The 21,414-nt window shown below is 36.2% G+C and overlaps 1 protein-coding gene across 1 annotated transcript in view; it reads right to left on the reverse strand.

Annotated features, from left to right (window-relative positions):
- Window positions 1–553: 553 nt before the first annotated feature.
- Window positions 554–21,414, reverse strand: part of MOSPD2 (motile sperm domain containing 2) — a gene marked incomplete at its 5' end in the record, with an annotated part of 341,430 nt that continues 320,569 nt past the window's right edge. Inside the window, 1 exon segment of the mRNA XM_053705212.1 lies at window positions 554–1,787. Coding sequence (XP_053561187.1) covers window positions 1,641–1,787 — 147 coding nt within the window.

Genomic DNA, 21,414 nt, shown 5'->3' on the forward strand with positions numbered 1-21,414 from the left:
ATATATATTGATAAGTAAAACATTTTGATTTTATAGGGGCATAAGCTGTTTTCTTAAAAAAAATACTCTCAGCATAGGATCAAATAATAAAAACGTGCTATTGTTTATCTTTGCAGATTTTTTTTCCCCCGCCCCCCACTCTATCTTTCTGCATAGTCAACATCAACTTTTGTGCCGATGCTTTTGCCCTTGTAAGTTAAAGGGACACTGAACCCACATTTTTTCTTTCATGATTCAAATAGAGCATGGAATTTTAAGCAACATTCTAATTTACTCATATTATCAATTTTTCTTCGTTTTCTTGCTATCTTTATTTTAAAAGAAGGAATGTAAATGTTAGCAGCCAGCCCATTTTAGGTTCAGCACCATGGATAGTGCATGCTTATTGGAGGCTTACATCTACCCACCAATAAGCAAGCATAACATTCCTGCTTTTTAAATAAAGATAGCAAGAGAACGAAGAAAAATTCATAATACGAGTAAATTAGAAAGTTGCTTAAAATTTCATGCTCTATCTGAATCATGAAAGAATAAACTTGGGTTCAGTGTCCCTTTAAGGTTGCCATCTCAGCCATGTTTTCCTGGACACTTATGAGTTACACATACTGCAGGGTAAGCAGGGCGGAACATGTATTGTGCCTCTGGACAAGTGGACATCACATGAATATTGCAGATGAACAGCAGAATACATGCTCCTCCCTACAAACCCTACAGCATGTGTAACTCATAATTGTCCAGGAACACATGGCAGAGGTGGCAACCCTATTGTTAATGCCAGTAATAATTGGTGTAAAGTCATCAGCTCTCACTCTATACATACCAGGGTTATAAGCAAGTACAGATTTAGTATCAAGAGTTGAGAAAGAGCCATAAACAGAGCTATAGGGAAGGATCTTTCTAAATCTTCATAAGAATTAAAACAGCATAATAAACAAAACAAAAAATCTTATGCCCTTTAAAATCTACCATAAATGATTTGTAGACTTGGTGTCATTAAAAAGTTGTTTGGTTTATATAGTGTGAGTATTCGTTTAAATATTAGTTTGAAAAATTACAATATGGACCTCATTCAGGGAGCATTAAAGACAAAAAAAAAAACAAGAACAAACTTATGATCTATGTACAGAATTCCATAAATAAAATATGTTCACATAACAACAGGTTCTTAATGTATGTCTTAGTTTTCACGTCTAGGTTAATATTAAGCGTTCTAGACGCCATGTTCTATAAGGTAACAGGTTAAAGTGTACCCTTTCTTTGCACTGATAAATAATCTTTCAAAGGGGGATTGTGGGTTTGCTTTAAATCAAACCAGAGTAAACCAGAGTTAACAAATGTGAACACCTTTTTTTTGCATCTGATAATAGAAGAGATATTTTCATTACCATTAGTGGTCTCTGGCACTTTCATTATAATTATAAATTTAGACAAGGAAAAGAAAGCAACAATTTAGCAAAATAATTGTCATTTCAGTCATTGTATCAACATATTTGATGTAGATTTAAATTTTTAGGTACCGTGTATTAGCTCTATATTCATCCCACCTCACCTGAGCTTTTTGGACTTTAAAGGCAACTTTGGTTACTTGTGAATATATCACAATGTGAGAGAGGTATTGATCCTGTACACGTTATACATTTTTAAAGACCCTGGTGTTTTAACATGTACATTCCAGTAGCAGCAATGGCAATTAGTATAGATAACAACACAGCCAGCAATTGCTGAAACCAGAGGCATTGTCCAACTTGTTCTTCCAGTCTTCTGTTTTTCTCTATCAGTTGATTTAGCTGTAAGGAATAAATAAAAAGACAAATAAGGAAAAACAAATATAGGCTTATAGAAAATAATATATCCTTAGGTTTTGTTGAGATGAGTATAAAATCTATTTGAAGCTACAATTTACAACCACACATAGATGGCACTACTATAAGAACCATCTTGTGTTGGATAATATGTTAAATCTCATTCCAAGAATGTCCTAATAACATTTTGCAACAGTTACCCCCCCCCCCCCCCCCAGACAATAGAAGAATTAATGCACTGTTTGACATTATGTTGCCTGATAAACGTGTTGGCTATATTAAAATAGCCAAGTGAAAACTGCAAACACTCAAATTGTCTGTTATAGTTAGGACTAAGGTTAAGGGCTAGATTTATCAAGCCCCTACGGCAGCAAGTTCTCACAAGAACTTGCTCGCCGTGATTTATCAAGCAGCGGTCACTAGACAACTGCTTCCCTAAGCTCTTCGTGACCTCTAAAGTGGTGAAATTCAATCTCCTCCATCGAGTCTGACCGAGGAGATTGACAGATCCTGCCCGCGCGTCATTGGCTGTTCGCGGGCAGGATTGCACGTGAGCGCAAAATTGCGCTTGTGTGCAATGTTGATTACCTACGGGTAATTTTGCCCCGCCACAGGCGAGCGGAGGCGTACAGGGGCGCGTATACGTGCCCCTGTACGCCTCAGCTATGATAAATGTAGCCCTAAACCCTTGGATGTTACATATGACTAATACAATGAGAATCAATGCATTTTAATCAAAAGCTTAGGAGTATGCCGCATTCCTACCGTACTTTGTCCACAACCAGTAAAGGCCACCATCCATTTTCTTAAACTGATGAATGAAGGTGGCCTTTATTTTTAGTGATGGTAAATCCTAGCATTTTTGAAACATTAGGATTTACCATCACTAAACCAGAATAAAGAATGAATATTTTAAGTTTAGAGGTTGTAGGTTCAGAAGTAATTTGCGGAAGCATTTCTTCACAAAAAGGGTGGTTGATTCATGGAATAAACCTCCATTAGAGGTGATATAGATAAACACTGTAGGTGACTCCAAGAATGCCTGAAATAAGCACAAGGTTATCCTACTAACTAATTAAGCTTACACTTTATAGAAAATATAGGCAGGCTTGATGGGTATGTGTTTCCATCTGTTGACTTTTTGAGGGTTTAAGAAAATAAACCGACAGTAAATGAAAAAAAAAAAAAAAATTCTATTACTGTGCAGTAAATGCACATTTCATAACCAAAATGAGACTCAACTTTTCCCCTCTACATTTAAAATTACAAAAAGTCCTCTGTTCACATCTAATATTCCCATCCTCTCTGGCGCTGCAGGTTTTTTTTTGTACTCAAATCACAACCCATTGTAAATGAAGCATGCTCTTATAAGGATAAATCAGCCTACTGCTTAATTCCAAAGATGGATGTGACATAATTTCTCACAAAATAATTAAAGGGACATGAAGCCCAAAATTTTCATGATTCAGATAGAGAATTCAATTTTAAACAACATTCCAAAGTAGTTCTATTATCTAATTTGCTTCATTCTTTCGGTATACTTTGTTGAAGAAATAGCAATGCACATGGGTGAGCCAATCACACGAGGCAACTATGTGCAGCCACTAATCAGTAGCTACTGAGCCTATTTAGATATGCTTTTCAACAAAGGATACCAAATTAGATAACAGGAGTGAATTGTAAAGTTGTTTAAAATTGCACGCTCTTGGTTTTTTTTCCGGAGGAGGAGTTCAGGTGTATGGTCTATTGGAGCACCTGTTCATTGTTACCTCCATTACAGGCTTTTGGCGAAATTCCCGCGCCTAAACCCACAGACCATGGGAGGCTTGTTCAGCTGATACATCGCTGCTGGAATCAACACAGTGCCACGACATTGCACTGAACTGCAACCTGCAGTTGTTTGAACATTTCTATTTCTATGTATTGAAGGATATCAGTAGTAAAAGCCGGGGACTCTACTCATCTTATGATATCCAAACAGCATATCTGTATGCAAGTCGGGGGTATGCCTGTTCTGTCCCCGTAGATCTACCTGGCTGAGACCTCTCTTGTGGACGGCTGTTCGGCAGCTGTCGAGTTCAAAGCGGAAAACCAGCTGCTTCCCCTGTGTGCTTCACCTTTGGAGATCGCGGCTGCATTGACTACTCACCGCTGTACTGCCCCACTGCTGAGCGGAGGTGTCCCGGCTGTCCGGACCTTGAAGGATCTGAGTTGGTTCCGGTATCTACCTGCAGGAGGGAGAAGGGCAGAAAGGCTTGGAGATTTGCTTCTTTCCTCGGTCCGGGTGACCCCTCCCACCGATGCTGCGTGAGGGGCACGGACCGCTGCACTTGGCTTCTTGGGTTATGCACTCACCGCCTTTCACCCCCCGCTTCACCACACCAGCTTGGATCTAAGGTAGCACCTCCTCTCTATATTGTAACTGCTTGAACGCTCCCCTCCCCCCCCACCGGTGCTGCACGGGGGGGCTACTCTGGGAAAAAGATCTCCTCATTCATCGCAGACACGCTTGGAATCAGCAGTGGGTAAAGATATAAGCTGATTGTGCAAGCAGTATACATGTTTGTTCCTTTCTTTTCCCCTCTGTTACTAGAAGTTGTGTTACAGAGAGGACAGAGAGGAGGAAGTAAGAGAAGAAGAGGGAAAAAGGGGAACAAAAATATAACCAACTGAACACAATTTTGACTGTTTGTAACAACCTGCGGGGACATAGCTTCACTTATCTAAATCCCTATTACATATGACTTTTTTTTTTCCTTTTGTCTCTACCTGGACTGGGCTTAAATTAATTGTCTCTGTTTAAATTGTTCATCTATGGGTGGATGAACACTGATTTTTTACATTTAAGGCTCAGTCTGTTACACTATAGGGAGAGGGGAGGAGGATAAGAAAGAAGGGGGGGGGGGAAGGAAAAAAAATCCTTTCACCTCTTTAGAAAAAATCAAATCACCTCTAACATAATATAGTAGTGTTTCTCACCCTAACAGGGGGTTGATAGCAAGTAATCTATTTGTTTAAAACCCAGCTTAGCCTGGCTAAAAAAGCTCCCCCCAGCAAGGCCTATTTATTGTAAACTCCCCTTTCCTTGTCTATCACACCAGACAGAGTGGAAAGAAAGAGGGGAAGGGAAGAGGAGAAAAGGAGGAAAAAAAGATAATATATAAGGTAGCATACAGCTATTCCTGGCTCTGACAAACATAAATAGTATCCTGTATAGGTATAGTTGGGAAAATCCTAGAAGTTGAATATACACCAGACTTATAATCTTCTTGCAGCAAATAAAACAAGTGTTTTATTTCTCCTCTCTAATGCAAGACATAATCCAATGCAAGGTTTCTTTATAAAAAAGATTTATGTTATGATAATAGATTAGTTCTGTAACAGGCTGTATTATGATATAACAAACTGTACCTAAGATGAACTAGGGGTATATAATTTTAGAGTCATTTAAAAGATATTTTTTGTTTCTGTTTTTTTTTTTTGCTCTAAGTATATTTTGATAAACTGCTTGTAAAGAGAACTAGGGATGTATAACCTATAGGGACATAAGTTAGGTTGCTATTTTTTTCCTTTCTTTTTTCTTTCTTTCTTTTTTCCTTGCAATTTGATTTATGATGTCACCATGGCATGATAGCTGAATAATAAATTAAAGTCACACCCATATCCAAGGTGTAGCTATAAGAACATAACAGGAAGAAAAGGGAAATGTATAATTCCTGAGTGTAACAAAAGCTAAAGAGGTACTGGTATAGCTTAATATAGATTCCTCTGCTACATTTAACTGTTAAAATACAGGATTACACACATAATTTTTTGTACTATGCCTTAGCATTTTGCGTTTAAAACAGGTCAAGGGTGTAAAACTATCAGAGTCTTGATCTTAACAGCATAAGAACTACAAAAATAAGTTAAGTAGGGAAGGGAAATTTCTTTTAGTTATAGAATCTCTTGAATAACAGGCTCTTATTATACCTAGAAAGTTAGAAGAATTTCTAAAGACTTTTTTTTTTTTTATTATTTAAGTGTTTGCGAAGTTGCTCTCATAGAATTAATATCTATGCTTGTTGCTGTGGCGATGTAAACATTTTTTTTTCTGATAACTAGGTGTACGTTATCGGTACAAAATATAAACACTCTCGATAATTATTTCCCTTTCCTTACTGCCACGGCTGGACTTTTCACACAACTAATTAAATCACCTCTAAATAAACACCTTTTTTTTTTTTTTCTCCCCCTCTTCACACTCCCTCTCCCTCCCTACACTTCCTCTGCACTGTTCACTTTCCCCTCACTCCCCTCGCTCTGAGGTTTAAATACCTCCTCAAACCTCACTCCCCCACGGATTGTTCTGTATCTACAGAGAAATTCGCTATAATTTTCTGCACGACATCAATTTTCACTTCTGTGACTTCTATCCGTGACTTTTTTCGGCACATGGATAAATTTTTACACACTGCACGTAAGACCCCTTTTCCAGCCATGGCAGCCAGACAGAGGGACAAGAAACTGAGGAATACTCAAGAAACAGTTACTGATATACAACCAATCTTGGTGAATGCATCAATGTTACAAGAAGCAACAAGTATTCAAAATTTAGTTGCTAGCATTTCAGACGCTCTCTCCAATAAATTCAATGCCCTTAAAACCGAACTTAGACAAGATATCCATCTGCTAACACAGGAGGTTTGGCAGTTTTCCACTAGACTGCAAGAAGTGGAACAAAGGGTGTCCGACCTGGAAGACCTAACAATTCGACATAGTTCTAAACTTGAAACGACAAATGTTAATATACAAAAAATCCAAGTCAAATAAGAAGATTTAGAGAACCGTTCCAGACGGAACAATATAAGAATTATAGGTCTTCCAGAGGAACAAGAAGATGAGAATCTTATACCCTTTGTTTCAGAGTTATTGCTGAAAATTTTGAAAATACCACCCACACATCAACCTATATTGGTTGAAAGAGCACATAGATTAGGACAGTTTCGGACAGATAATAAAGGCAGAAATAGACCCAGACCAGTTATAGCCAAGCTAATAAACTATCAGGACAAATTGAGGTTATTCCAACACTACCGTAAACAGCAGCCAATTACATTTGAAGGGGCCACAATTTTATTGTTTCAGGATTTCTCAGCCGACACGGCAGCAAAAAGACGGGAGCTTGCTCCCATCTGCTCCAAATTTATACAAAAAGGTTTTCGAGCAATGATAATATATCCCCATAAACTTAAAGTTATAACGCATGAAGAAACGCACTGGTTCGAAGAAACTAGCTCGGCTGAAAATTTTTATAAAACACTTGATTCCATAACTTAATAGTAAAAAGTAGAAGTGTAATATAACATGGAAATTAATAAAGAATGGTTCTGAAAGGCAGGTTTTCATTAGGGAAGACCCCTGTCTTGGGACAGATAAGGGTCACAGGATTTTTTTCCCCTCACATGTGGGGTCATTTTAAAAAAGGAATTTTTTTTTCTTGGAATTGTGTTTTTGTTGTTGTTGTTGTTTTTTTTGTTTTGTTTTTGTTTTCTTCTCTCTTGTCTCTCTCCTCCTGTTCCCCCATCCTTCTCCACTAAATGAAACATAGATAAATGTAAAATAGTGTCATGGAACGTAGGAGGGATCTCTACACCTATTAAACGAAAGCTAATTCTGTCACCACTACGCAAATCCCAAACTGATATTGGTTTTATTCAAGAAACCCACTTAACTGCAGAAGAAATTTTAAAATTAAAAACTTCCTGGGTTAAAGAGGTATACTATGCTGCTGGTGTTAAGAGAGAGGGGTAGCAATATTAATAGGTAAAAAATTAAATCCAGAAGTTGTCCACTCTGTGGCCGACCCGTGGGGGAGATATGTTATATTAAAATTAAAGATTGCCCAAAGGATGTATACACTCTGTAATACATATGGTCCAAATGTATTTGACTCAGACTATTGGAATACTCTTCAGTCAAAGCTTCTTTCTTATGCTGAAGGTTTCTTGATTGTTGGTGGAGATTTCAATATGGCACCTCAATGTCCACTCGATAGGCTAAGACAGGATACTAAATGTCTGAAACAAAAAAGAGATAACCTAGAATCCAAAATGTATAAAAAAATTATGTCTAATTTAGCTATATGTGATATATGGAGAAAACAGAATCCAACTACTCAGTTGTTTACATGCCTTTCAAAGGCTCATAAAACCCTGTCGAGAATCGATATAATTTTAATAGATGAACGGATCCCAACAACAAGGGTCAAATCTGCAATAATGCCAATTCTAATTTCAGACCATGCACCTATCTCTCTTGTGTTACAATTAGCCCATAACCACTCCACTCCAGCGCGTTTTTTCTACTTAGTATCTGACTCAAAATTTAAAAATTGGCTGGGAAATAAATATAAAGAATACGCATATTTTAATAAGGAATATCTGAAAAACCCTGAAATATTTTGGGAGACTGCAAAAGCAGTGATGAGGAGGGAAATTATTGCATATAACGCCTCTCTGCTTAAAAAAATTAGACTAAGGAAAAAGAATCGTGCCAATTCTTGCTTAATTCTTACAATCAATATCTATTCGATAAAACCCCTTTTAATTGGGCAAAATATGTAAGAGCAAAAAAACATAATTTATGTAAGAACTTACCTGATAAATTCATTTCTTTCATATTAGCAAGAGTCCATGAGCTAGTGACGTATGGGATATACATTCCTACCAGGAGGGGCAAAGTTTCCCAAACCTCAAAATGCCTATAAATACACCCTCACCACACCCACAATTCAGTTTAACGAATAGCCAAGAAGTGGGGTGATAAGAAAGGAGCGAAAGCATCAAATAAGGAATTGGAATAATTGTGCTTTATACAAAAAAATCATAACCACCATAAAAAGGGTGGGTCTCATGGACTCTTGCTAATATGAAAGAAATGAATTTATCAGGTAAGTTCTTACATAAATTATGTTTTCTTTCATGTAATTAGCAAGAGTCCATGAGCTAGTGACGTATGGGATAATAAATACCCAAGATGTGGAACTTCCACGCAAGAGTCACTAGAGAGGGGGGGATAAAATAAAGACAGCCAATTCCGCTGAAAAATTAATCCACTACCCAAATCAAAAAAGTTTCAATTTTTATAATGAAAAAAACTGAAATTATAAGCAGAAGAATCAAACTGAAACAGCTGCCTGAAGTACCATTCTACCAAAACTGCTTCTAAAGAAGAGAAAACATCAAAATGGTAGAACATAGTAAAAGTATGCAAAGAAGACCAAGTCATTGCTTTGCAAATCTGATCAACAGAAGCTTCATTCTTAAAAAAGCCCAGGAAGTAGAAACTTACCTAGTAGAATGAGCCGTAATCCTCCGAGGCGGGAATCCACCCGACTCCAAATAAGTATGATGAATCAAAAGTTTAAGCAAGATGCCAAAATAAATGGCAGAAGCCTTTTGACCTTCCTAAAACCAGAAAAGATAACAAATAGACTAGAAGTCTATCTGAAATCTGAATAGTTTCAACATAGAATTTCAAAAACTCTTACCATATTCAAAGAAAGTAAGAATATCACCAAAGAAGTCTTAGGAAAAACAATAAGTCCTCCCTAATGTTGTTAGAATTTACAACTTTAGGTAAGAATTGAAATGAGGACAGCAAAAACCACCTTATCCTGATGAAAAAATCAGAAAAATGAGATTCACAAGAAAGAACAGATAATTCAAAAACTGTTCTAGCTGAAGAGATGTCCAAAAAGAACAATACTTTCCATGAAATAAATTAATGTCCAGAGCAAACATATGCTCAAAATAGAAGAGCCTGAAAAGCCTTCAGAAGCAAATTAAGACTCCAAGGAGGAGAAATTGGCTTAATGACAGGTTTGATACGAATCAAAACCAAAAATGATGAATATCAGGAAGTAATACTGCCTTATCATGATGAAAAAATCAGAAAAGGATATTCACAAAAAAGAGCAGATAACTCAAAAACTCTTCTAGCAGAAGAAATAACCAAAGGAACAATACTTTTCCAAGAAAGTAATTTAATGTACAGAAAATGCATAGTTTCAAACGGAGGAGCCTGTAAAGCCCTCAGCACCAAATTGAAACTCCAAAGAGGAGAAATTGAATTAATGACAGGCTTGATACGGACCAAAGCCTGTAAAAAACAATGAATATCAGGATGATTAGCAATCTTTCTGAGAAAAAAGAACAGAAAGAGTAGAGATTTGTCCTATCAAAGAACTGAAGACAAAACCTTATCCAAACCAACCTGAAAAAAATTATAAAATTCTATGAATTTTAAAAGAATGCCAAGAAAAGTAGTTCTTCCAGACTCGATAATAAATCTTTCTAGAGACAGATTTACGAGCCTGAAACATAGTATTAATCAATGAGTCAGAGAAACCTCTATGACTAAAAATCATTCGTTCAATCTCCATCCCTTCAAATTTAATGATTTGAGATCCTGATGGAAAAAATGGGCCTTGAGAAAGAAGGTTTGGTTTAAACGGAAGTGTCCAAGGTTGACAACTGGCCATCCGAATGAGATCCGCATACCAAAACCTGAGAGGCCATGCTGGAGCCACCAGCAGAACAAACAAATACTCCATAAGAATTTTGGAAATCACTTTGGAAGAAGAACTAGAGGCGGAAAGAAATAGGCAAAAAGATAATTCCAAAGAAATGTCAATGCATATACTACTTCCGCCTGAGGATCCCCGGACCTGAATAGGCCCCTGGGAAGTTCTTTATTCAGATGAGATGCCAACAGATCTATTTCTAGAAATGCTCACATCTGAAAAATTGAAAAACATATCTGGGTATGAGAGACCATTCTCCCGGATATAAAGCTTGATTAACAGAGATAATCCGCTTCCCAAATATCTATACCTGGGAAAAAAACCACAGAATTTAGATAGAAGCTGGATTTAGCCCAAGCTAATATCCGAGACACCTCTGTCACAGCCTAAGGACTGATAGTCCCACCCTGATGATTGACATACACCATAGTAGTGATATTGTCTGAAAACAAAAAACGTCTCTTCTTCAAAAATTCTATAAGAGTAGGGGGCGCCCTAAATTACAATTGTAACAATGGTGAGGAGTAATACTATAAGGTATAATAATCTAGTATACAATTTTCTAGCAATCAGAACAGAATAATCAAATGTCAGATACAATTCAGGTTACTTAGTAGAAAGTTACTATGTGGAGAACAGATATTATAGAGGCAGCAATCTGTAAAGAATCCGGCCGGGATCCCAAGAAGATGATCTACAAAACATAAAAAAGACAGATGCGCCACATGGCCCAATATTGTATGTTCAGCGGGGTAGATATATTCTAGTGGTGTCAATATTAACTCACAATCTAGGGAGCACTTCAGTTAGTGCAGCAGGAGCAGTCTGGGATCAATCACAGTCACCCAGCAGACCGACCTCTAGGGCAAAATGGTATGGTTCTGTAGTGGAGATACAAGCAAAAACAAAAGTGCCTATATGGCCTAGTACTGTTTGAACCAAAGGATGGAGTTCTGTGTATTTGAAAATATACTCACAATTTGTATAGCATCTTTATTGATGCTAATCAGGCAAGAAGGGATCAATGCAGTCACCCAACAGACTATGGCAGATTTTTACAGGTCCAAATGATACACTTGCTATTGTGTATCATTTGGACCTAACCTGATTCTTGAGAGCTCTGCGGCTCTGCCTGCTGTAAAAATCTGCCATAGTCTGTTGGGTGACTGCATTGATCCCTTCTTGCCTGATTAGCATCAATAAAGATGCTATACAAATTGTGAGTATATTTTCAAATACACAGAACTCCATCCTTTGGTTCAAACAGTACTAGGCCATATAGGCACTTTTGTTTTTGCTTGTATCTCCACTACAGAACCATACCATTTTGCCCTAGAGGTCGGTCTGCTGGGTGACTGTGATTGATCCCAGACTGCTCCTGCTGCACTAACTGAAGTGCTCCCTAGATTGTGAGTTAATATTGACACCACTAGAATATATCTTCTTCAAAAAGAAACTAACTTAAAAACTCTGAGAATGCACGGAGTTCTAAAATATCTAATGGTAATCTCGCCTCCAGAGATTTCCAAACCCCTTGTGCTGACAGAGATCATCAGACAGCCTCCCAACCAAAAAGACTCACATCTGTAAAGATCATGGCCCAGGTTGAAAGAAACGAAGAGACCTGTAGAACTAAACGATGGTGATCTTAACCACCAAATCAAGATAGATAAATATTAGGATTTGAAGATTTAAAATGTAAAATCCTAGAATCCCTGCACCATAATTCAGCATAAAAAACTGAAAAAGGTTATCTCTATTGAAAATGAGCAAAGGGAATTGAATCCAATGCTGTGGCCATAAGACCTAAAACTTCTATGCATATATAGCAATTGAAGGAAATAATAGAGACTAAAGGTACTGATAGACTGAACCCAATAAAATTGTCCCTTGCCTGATAGAGAAAAAGACAGTGACATAAACTATCTGGAAACCTAAAAAAAGGTGACCCTTTTGTGAGGAATCAAGAGCTTTTGAAAAAAAGATCCTCTAACTATGTCCAGAAAGAACAAAGTTGAATCATATGAAATTCCACAGCCTCAGAAAATAATCTGAATGAAAACAGAAAATGAAGATATGCATTTATTGTATCTAATGAAAACAAATAATGCCATCACTGACCAACAAAAGGCAGAATAGACCATTTATACATGATACATTTATATAACAAAAAGATTTTCTATCTTTGGAACAATGAATAGTTTTGAATAAAACCCCAAAACCAAGTTCCTAAAAATGGAACTGGAAGAAATACCCCAGAAGATTCCAGGTCTGAGCAGCACTTGAGCCCCAACGGGTGATCAGCCACGCTACATTATCCCAAAATATATAGGACCGAAACACACTAAAAGTGTTAGCCTTACTGGAATAGCTGGAGTATCAAAGAGAAAAAAAACTTCTCACAGACGGTTTTACTCTAAACTTTATTCTGTATCCAAAATCAAAGAAATTTGCAAAACAACAAATTTCAAAAAAATGAATGAAAAAGATTTCCAATTAAAAACATGTTACTTGGGAATTTGTTCCTTAATAAGAACAACCAAAATAATATAAGGTTAAAGTTTAGTCTTGGAACTCAATCTTGAAGCCCAGAGTAACAGTTAAGAATTGAATCCAATTATAAACCAAATAATTGATTATCTTAGAAAAAAAGAAATATGGATTTTTTAGAAATCACAAAATTATTCTAGCTAAAACAGCTAAAGACATAGAATAAACCTCATTTGCAAAAATATTCAATAAAATGAAGACGCAAATGAAAAATATTAGCATGATAACCCAGTTAAAGGACCAGTCAACACACTGGACTTACATAATCAACAAATGCAAAACAACAAGACAAATGCAACAGCACCTAGTCTAGTAGATTTTGTCCTTAACAATGCTAAAATAAATCATAATCTGATACTTGATTTTAAAGTAAACAGAAAAAATGAAGCAATTGCAACATCATTCAAATAAATCACAGGTCCAAGAAAAGTACCTGAAAATAAATAATTTTCCTTAAATAAGATACAACCATCTAAAGGAAAAATAAAAACTATTTTGCTATAGAAAAATAGCATAATTAGCAGAAGTAGAGAGAGCCCCATTAAATTGGAGAACCTTCAAAATTGAAATGAACTGCCGGCAAAGAATATAGTTTAAAACCTTTTAAAGAAGGAATAAAAGAAAATTCTCAGCCTATTCCATTCCCTAGTATGAGGAACTGGAAAAAAAAAACCCTCTGAAAATACAGAAGAATAAATAAGCAGAAATAAAATGTTAGTTAGTCTTGAAAGAACTAATTACCTTAATATCCAAAATAATCAACACCTTTTCAACAAAGAACAAATGTACTTTAATAAAAAAATAAAAAAGTGGATTTGTTAGTGTCAATATCTGATGAAGAAATTCTGAAAGAGAAAATACATCATCAGAGAAGGATAAATCATTATGTTGTTGGTCATTTGAAACTTCAATAATTAAAAAAGAAGTTTGAAAAAGACCTAAAAATGTTATTAGAAGGCAAGATGTCAGACAAAGCCTTTTAAAATAGAATCAGAAAAATATTCTTATAAATCTTCTAAGTAATTCTTGTACATAAGATGTAAAAAGAATAGCAAATATATAAAGCATAAATACTAACGGATTCTGCATGTAAAAGTTTATCATGATAACTTATTACAAACCATAGCTAAAGAAAAACATTCATAACATTTTAAAATAAATGAACTTAGCTTTGGTAGGACTGAACTCAGTCAACAGGAATCCCTTAGAACGTTTTTTGAAACAGGAACAGTGAAATCTTGCAATATGTAATAGAAAAAAACAATATTTAAAGCAAAATTATCAAATTCCTTAAATGACAGTTTCAGGAATTGGAAAATAATGCAAAATAATAAGCTTCTAAAAACCAGAAGCAATAAAAAAATTGAGGTTTAAATAATGTGAGAAAAAAATGGAACAAAAATACGCCCACATTTTTTGGCGCCAAATATGATGCCCACATTATTGGCGCTAAATACAACGCCCATATTTTTGGCGCCAAGTATGACGCCACATCCTCTGACGCCGAAACCGACGCCCACATTTTTTGGCGGGAAAAAAATGTCTGAATACACATGCGTCAAAAAATGACGTTACAGAAAACAACTTCCGGCGTCAACTACGGCGCCGAAAATGACAACATTTTTTTGCGCCAAAAAAGACGCAATAAAAATAAACATTTTCTGCCCCTGCGAGCCTAACAGCACGCAGGGAAAATGGTCAATTGAAAATTTTCAAGGTAATGAAAAATAAATTGAATTAAAATGCATTATCCCAAATAATGAAAATAAAGGAATACTGATTATCCTGAATCATGGCAAATATAAGTTTAAAGACATATATTTAGAACTTTACATATAAAGTGCCCAACCATTGCTTAGAGTGTCACAAAAAATAAGATTTTACTTACCCCAGGGCACTCATCTACATATAGTAGATAGCCAAACCAGTACTGAAACGAGAATCAGTAGAGGTAATGGTATATAAGAGTATATCGTCGATCTGAAAAGGGAGGTAAGAGATGAATCTCTACGACCGATAACAGAGAACCTATGAAATAGATCCCGTAGAAGGAGACCATGGTATTCAAATAGGCAATACTCTCTTCACATCCCTCTGACATTCACTGCACTCTGAGAGGAAAACCGGGCTCCAGCCTGCTGCGAAGCGCATATCAACGAAGAATCTAGCACAAACTTACTTCACCACCTCCATGGGAGGCAAAGTTTGTAAAACTGAATTGTGGGTGTGATGAGGGGTGTATTTATAGGCATTTTGAGGTTTGGGAAACTTTGCCCCTCCTGGTAGGAATGTATATCCCATACGTCACTAGCTCATGGACTCTTGATAATTACATGAAAGAAATGAGAGAGACACCTTTGTTCTATTTCAAGAAACACAAAAAGAGCTGAAAACTCAGGCCAGATTGTACAGGTATGGCAACAAGTCAGGTAGATTGTTGGCCAAATTAATTAAAATGAAAAAAAAAACAGTTAAATATAGATAAACTTCGGCATAAAGGGGAATACCTTACTAAACCTGATGATATTTTGAATGTATTTCAGGATTATTTTAAAGAGCTTTATACACTCAAAGTTAAGGACGTAAAGAACTCGGCTGATTTTTGGAGTAAAATTAAATATCCCATGCTGGCCCCAGAAGTTTCTAATAGTCTTAACGCCCCTATTACGGTAGAAGAGATTGGAAAAATAATATCTAAACTCTTTAAACAAAGTAGCCGGCCCCGATGGTCTTCCGAGTGAATTTTATAAAATTCTGCTTGACGAAGCTATTCCACATCTATGTACTCTTTTTAACAATTTCTATATTGATGGCAAACCTATTCCACCTTCTTTTTCCCAGTCCTATACAACACTGATACTTAAGGGAGGTAAAGATCCTTCGTGTAAAGAATCATATAGACCTATAGCTCTTCTGAACGCCGATTATAAAATCTTGGCTGCAGTCCTGGCGTCTAGACAACAAGGGGCACTTGCAAAAATTATCCATACAGATCAATCAGGGTTCCTAAATAATAGGAACTCCGCTGCAAAAATCAGGGAGGTCTTAGTTGTGACAGAATACTTTGAGGCAATGTCCAGTATCAACAGCGGGGGAGAGGGCACACAAGATCTTGCTATCATATCTATCGATGCCGAAAAGGCGTTTGATTCGATTATTCATGAACATATCTATTCTTCACTAGATCACTTTGGTATCAAAGGCAAGTTTACTGATTTTATAGCAAACCTATACACCCAACCTGCTACAAAATTGATAATAAATAATAATTTCTCTTTTACTATTTTATTAGGTAGGGGGGCGCGTCAGGGTTGCCCTCTCTCCCCGCTTCTTTTCAATATTGCTATTGAGCCCTTGGCAATTACAATAAGACAATCCCTCGATGGTATTAAAATTTATAATCATGAAATTAAGATTGGGCTTTACGCAGATGATTTGCTTGTTTATATGACAAATACTAAATTAAATATGCCAAAGCTTTTTCACATAATGGATCACTTTGGTTCCTTCTCGGGATACGAAGTGAACTTTACGAAATCTGAAATACTCTGGCTTAAGAACCATAAAAATTCTTTAATAAATATACCGCTCCGGCAGGTTACAGACTCTTTTAAATATTTAGGGATTCATATTCCAGTTAAAACTGCGGATCTCTATAATCTTAACATTCACCCAGTGCTGAGAGTGATCAAAGAAAAACTTAAAAATTGGCAGAACTTGCCAATATCACTATCTGGTCGGATTGCCTTATTTAAAATGGCTCTCCTTCCAAAATTACTGTATATTCTTCAAAATACATCAATAATATTATTAGAAAAAGATATACGATTAATTAATAGTGCACTTATAGAATTTCTCTGGCAAGGGAGGAGATCCAGAATGTCTTTAGGGAAACTCTCAGTGCCAAGAGAATGCGGAGGCCTAGCCCTGCCTGATATACGGTTCTACAATCTCTGCTTTCTTGCGCGTATAGTCACAGATTGGATTGCATGTAACAATTATGTTCTAAATAATGAATTGGAATCCAATATCTGCTACCCGTATCAGTTATCTGCACTGATTCATTTAGACCTAAAAGAAATTCCGACAGAAATTAAAAAGCTAAAAACAATTTATAACCCGCTGAAAGCATGGCAAAAAATAGCAAAGCTTCTTTCAATTAATAGCAAAGCCTCCCCATATCTTCCGATATTAGGGAATCCCAAATTTCAAGTAGGTATTAATTCTGGGGTCTTTAGTAGGTGGCACTCTGCTGGTTTAAAGAAGGTTCATCAAATAACAGACAAAGAGAGACAATGTATTAAATCATTCCAAGAACTAAACATAGAATTTAGCTTGCCAAACAGAGACTTTTTCGCTTATTTGCAACTCAGGCACTTTGCGTTGGATTTAGTTAAAGAAAAAGGCTGGAATTGGAATATAGGTAAACTTGAAGATTGGCTGTTGTTAACTAGAAATAGTCGAATGTCCATGTTTTCTTAGGTCTGAATAAAGGAACCCCCGTTTTAATACAACTGGCTACATATTGGAGTATATTAATGGATCAGAGTAATATAGAACTAAAAACTCTCCAATTTTCAATTAAAAAGGTGGTTCAGAATACACTGTCGGCTACGTGGCGAGAAGCCCATGTTAAATTTCTCCATAGGGCATATTTTACCCCCGAGAAAGGCTACAGATGTGCCAACCTAGAGTTTAATAAATGTCCTAAATGTTCATATCTTGCAGCTGATTTCTTACACATGGTATGGTACTGTCCAAAAATTAGGATCCTCTGGTCTAAAGTGGAATATTGGTTAAAAAATGTATTAAAAATAGCCCCTCTTTCTCTAACACTATATCAGATAGCATTTTGTCTAAGGGAAGAACCTGGCAAACAAAATAGTGAAAAAGTTGTAATCTCTACTATTTTAGCCACTAGATATCTAATCTGCAAAAAATGGAAAAGTCGCTCGATTCCAAGTATACAGTGAAAAACTGTATTAAAAAACAATGCATATTAGAACAAAGGGACACAAATTTAGATAATGAACAGGATATTAAAAGGTTCTTCGACACCTGGGCAATATTTCTAAAAATATTTTCCCCTACAGAAATAAATCATATAATTTTTCCTTTTCAAAATACAGAAACGGTTCTGTTAGGGAACTGGTAGGAGGAGTGGGGGTGTGAGTAGGTTAAGAAGGAATGGTTTACTCTACTCCTGATGTTCTGTGTGCGTTGTGTTGTGTTTTTTCTTTCTTTTTTTTTTTTGTGTTTTTTTTTGTTGTTGTTTTTTTTTTTCCCCGCATGTGGGGGGAACGAAATGGGATAGGGTTGAAAAAATTAAAAGAAAAACATCGTTATAAGAGAATTGTATAGGATGTAACAATCTTATAAATGGTGTTAAGCAGAATTAACATACTATTGTTTAAATTATGCAAGGCCAGTAGGCCACATTGAGCTTTAACAGTTTTTGCAGTCTTTAAATGTTTTTCTTATTTTTATTTCTATTTTTCTGTACAAGATAATAATTGTATCATTCTGATTGTTGAATGGTGTTTTGGTTTACAAATAAAAAATAAATAAAAAATTGTACGCTCTTTCCAAATCATGAAAGAAAAAAAATTGGGTTTTATGTCCCTTCAAATATATATATTTTTTCTAATTGTTATTCTGTACATATATTTTCACTTAGTTTTATTGACAGTGTTCAGTTGGCAGATATATTTTGAGACAATATTTGAGACTGTAACTGCAATGTATTAAATTAGTTAATGTAAGAAAACAGGTTTGATACAATATACAAATATTACAGAAGGCATTAAAAACCTCTGGTGACCACTACAACCGTTTTACAGTAGATGTCAACTGTGTTGCTTTTGTAAAAAGCAGAACTAAACCTTGTGAGATTCACATTTCAGATACCAAAAAAAAAGACCCAGGGTCAACCTTAACCTAAAAAATGCCAGACTAGGAAACCAGTGTTTCTTTCATGTAATTGGCAAGAGTCCATGAGATAGTGACGTATGGGATATACAATCCTACCAGAAGGGGCAAAGTTTCCCAAACCTCAAAATGCCTATAAATACACCCCTCAACACACCCACAGTTCAGTTTTACAAACTTTGCCTCCTTTGGAGGTGGTGAAGTAAGTTTGTGCTAAGATTTCTATGTTGATATGCACTTCTCAGCATTTTGAAGCCCGGTTCTTCTCAGAGTACAGTGAATGTCAGAGGGATGTGAAGGGAGTATCACCTATTGAATGCAATGGTTTTCCACACGGGAGATCTATTTCATAGGTTCTCTGTTATCGGTCGTAGAGATTCATCTCCTACCTCCCTTTTCAGATCGACGATATAATCTCATATTCCATTGCCTCTACTGATAACTGTTTCAGTATTGGTTTGGCTACCTGCTATATGTGGATGGGTGTCTTTTGGTAAGTATGTTTTTATTACTTAAGACACTTCAGCTATGGTTTTGGCACTTTATGCATTAATATAAAGTTCTAAATATATGTATTGTACTTATATTTGCCATGAGTCAGGTTCATGTATTTCGTTTTGCAGACTGTCAGTTTCATATTTGGGGAAAAACTTATTTAGGAAATATTTTTTCTTACCTGGGGTTAGTCTTTTCTTCAAATTGACTGTTTTTTTCTTTCAAAATTTGCGGGCAAAAATAGGCCCGCGGGTGCGCGAAATGCCAAAGTTTATTGCGTCATTCTTGGCGCGGGAATTTTTTTGGCGCCAAAGTACGTCCGATGACGCAAATTCGTCATTTCCGGCGTCTTAGTTGACGCCGAGTTCCTTGCACAAGGTTGTGTCGTTAGTGACGTGAGTGTGTCATTTCTGGATGTTGTTAGCGCTAAAAAAATTTCAGTTACGTTGTGCGTCATACTTGGCGCCAAATAATTTCATTATTTAAATCCCCATTCCTATATGCCTCTTGCCTTTTTCTATGTCTAAGGGCTATGCTGTTTGCATTTTTTTCCCATTCCTGAAACTGCCATATAAAAAAATTCATAATGTTGCTTTATATGTTGTTTTTTTCTTTTACATTTTGCAAGATGTCTCAATCTGATCCTGTCTCAGAAGTATCTGTTGGAACCCTGCTGCCTGATATCAGTTCTACCAAAGCTAAGTGCATTTGTTGTAAACTTGTGGAGATTATATCTCCGGCTGTGGTTTGTAATAGTTGTCATGATAAGTAATAATACATTGCCTGTTGCTGTTCCTTCAACATCTAATGTACAAGATATACCTGTGAATTTAAAAGAATTTATTGCTGATTCTATTCAGAAGGCTTTGCCTGCCATCCCGCCTTCTAATAAACGTAAAAGGTATTTTAAAACTTCTCATAAGGTTGATGAAATTTCAAATGACCGACAACATACTGAATTATCCCCCTCTGATGAGGATCTATCTGATACAAAAGATCCTTCCTCAGATATTGACACTGACAAATCTACTTATTTATTTAAAATGGAGTATATTCGTTCTTTGTTAAAAGAAGTGTTGATTACATTGGATAGATGAGACTGGTCCTCTTGATATTAAAACTAGTAAACAGTTAAATTCTGTTTTTAAACCTCCTGTGGTTACTCCAGGGGTTTTTCCAGTTCCTGATGCTATTTCTGATATGATTTCTAAGGAATGGAATAGGCCTGGTACTTCTTTTATTCCTTCTTCAAGGTTTAAAAAATTGTATCCATTACCAGCAATTACAATAGAGATCTTAATTATTGCTAAACGTACCACTATTCCTATGGAATATAGTACTTCTTCTAAAGATTCTTTAGATAGGAAACTTGTATCTTATCTAAGGAAAGCCTATTTATTATTCAGGTCATAATCTCAGGCCTGCAATTTCTTTGGCTGATGTTGCAGCTGCATCAACTTTTTGGTTGGAGAATTTAGCGCAACAAGAATTGGAGTCTGATTTGTCTAGCATTGTTCGCTTACTGCAACATGCTAATCATTTTATTTGTGATGCCATTTTTGATATCATCTATGTCTTTAGCTATTTCAGCTAGAAGAGCTTTGTGGCTTAAATCTTGGAATGCTGACATGACTTCTACGTCCAGATTGCTATCTCTTTCTTTCCAAGGTAATAAGTTATTTGGTTCTCAGTTGGATTCGATTATTTCAACTGTCACTGAGGGGAAGGGAGTTTTTTGCCTCAGGATAAAAGACCTAAGGGTAAATCTAAAGCTTCTAACCGTTTTCGTTCCTTTCGACAAAATAAGGAACAAAAACCTAATCCTTCCCCCAAGGAATCTGCTTCCAATTGGAAACCTTCCTCAAATTGGAATAAATCCAAGCCATTTAAGAAACCAAAGCCAGTCCCTAAGTCCGCATGAAGGTGCGGCCCTCATTCCAGATCAGCTGGTAGGGGGCAGATTAAGATTTTTCAAGGATGTTTGGATAAATTCTGTCCAAAATCAATGGATTCAGAGTATTGTCTCTAAGGGGTACCGAATACGATTCAGAGTAAGACCTCCTGTGAGAAGAT

Source organism: Bombina bombina, chromosome 3, assembly GCF_027579735.1.
Source record: "Bombina bombina isolate aBomBom1 chromosome 3, aBomBom1.pri, whole genome shotgun sequence".
Taxonomy (NCBI): Eukaryota; Metazoa; Chordata; class Amphibia; order Anura; family Bombinatoridae; genus Bombina; species Bombina bombina.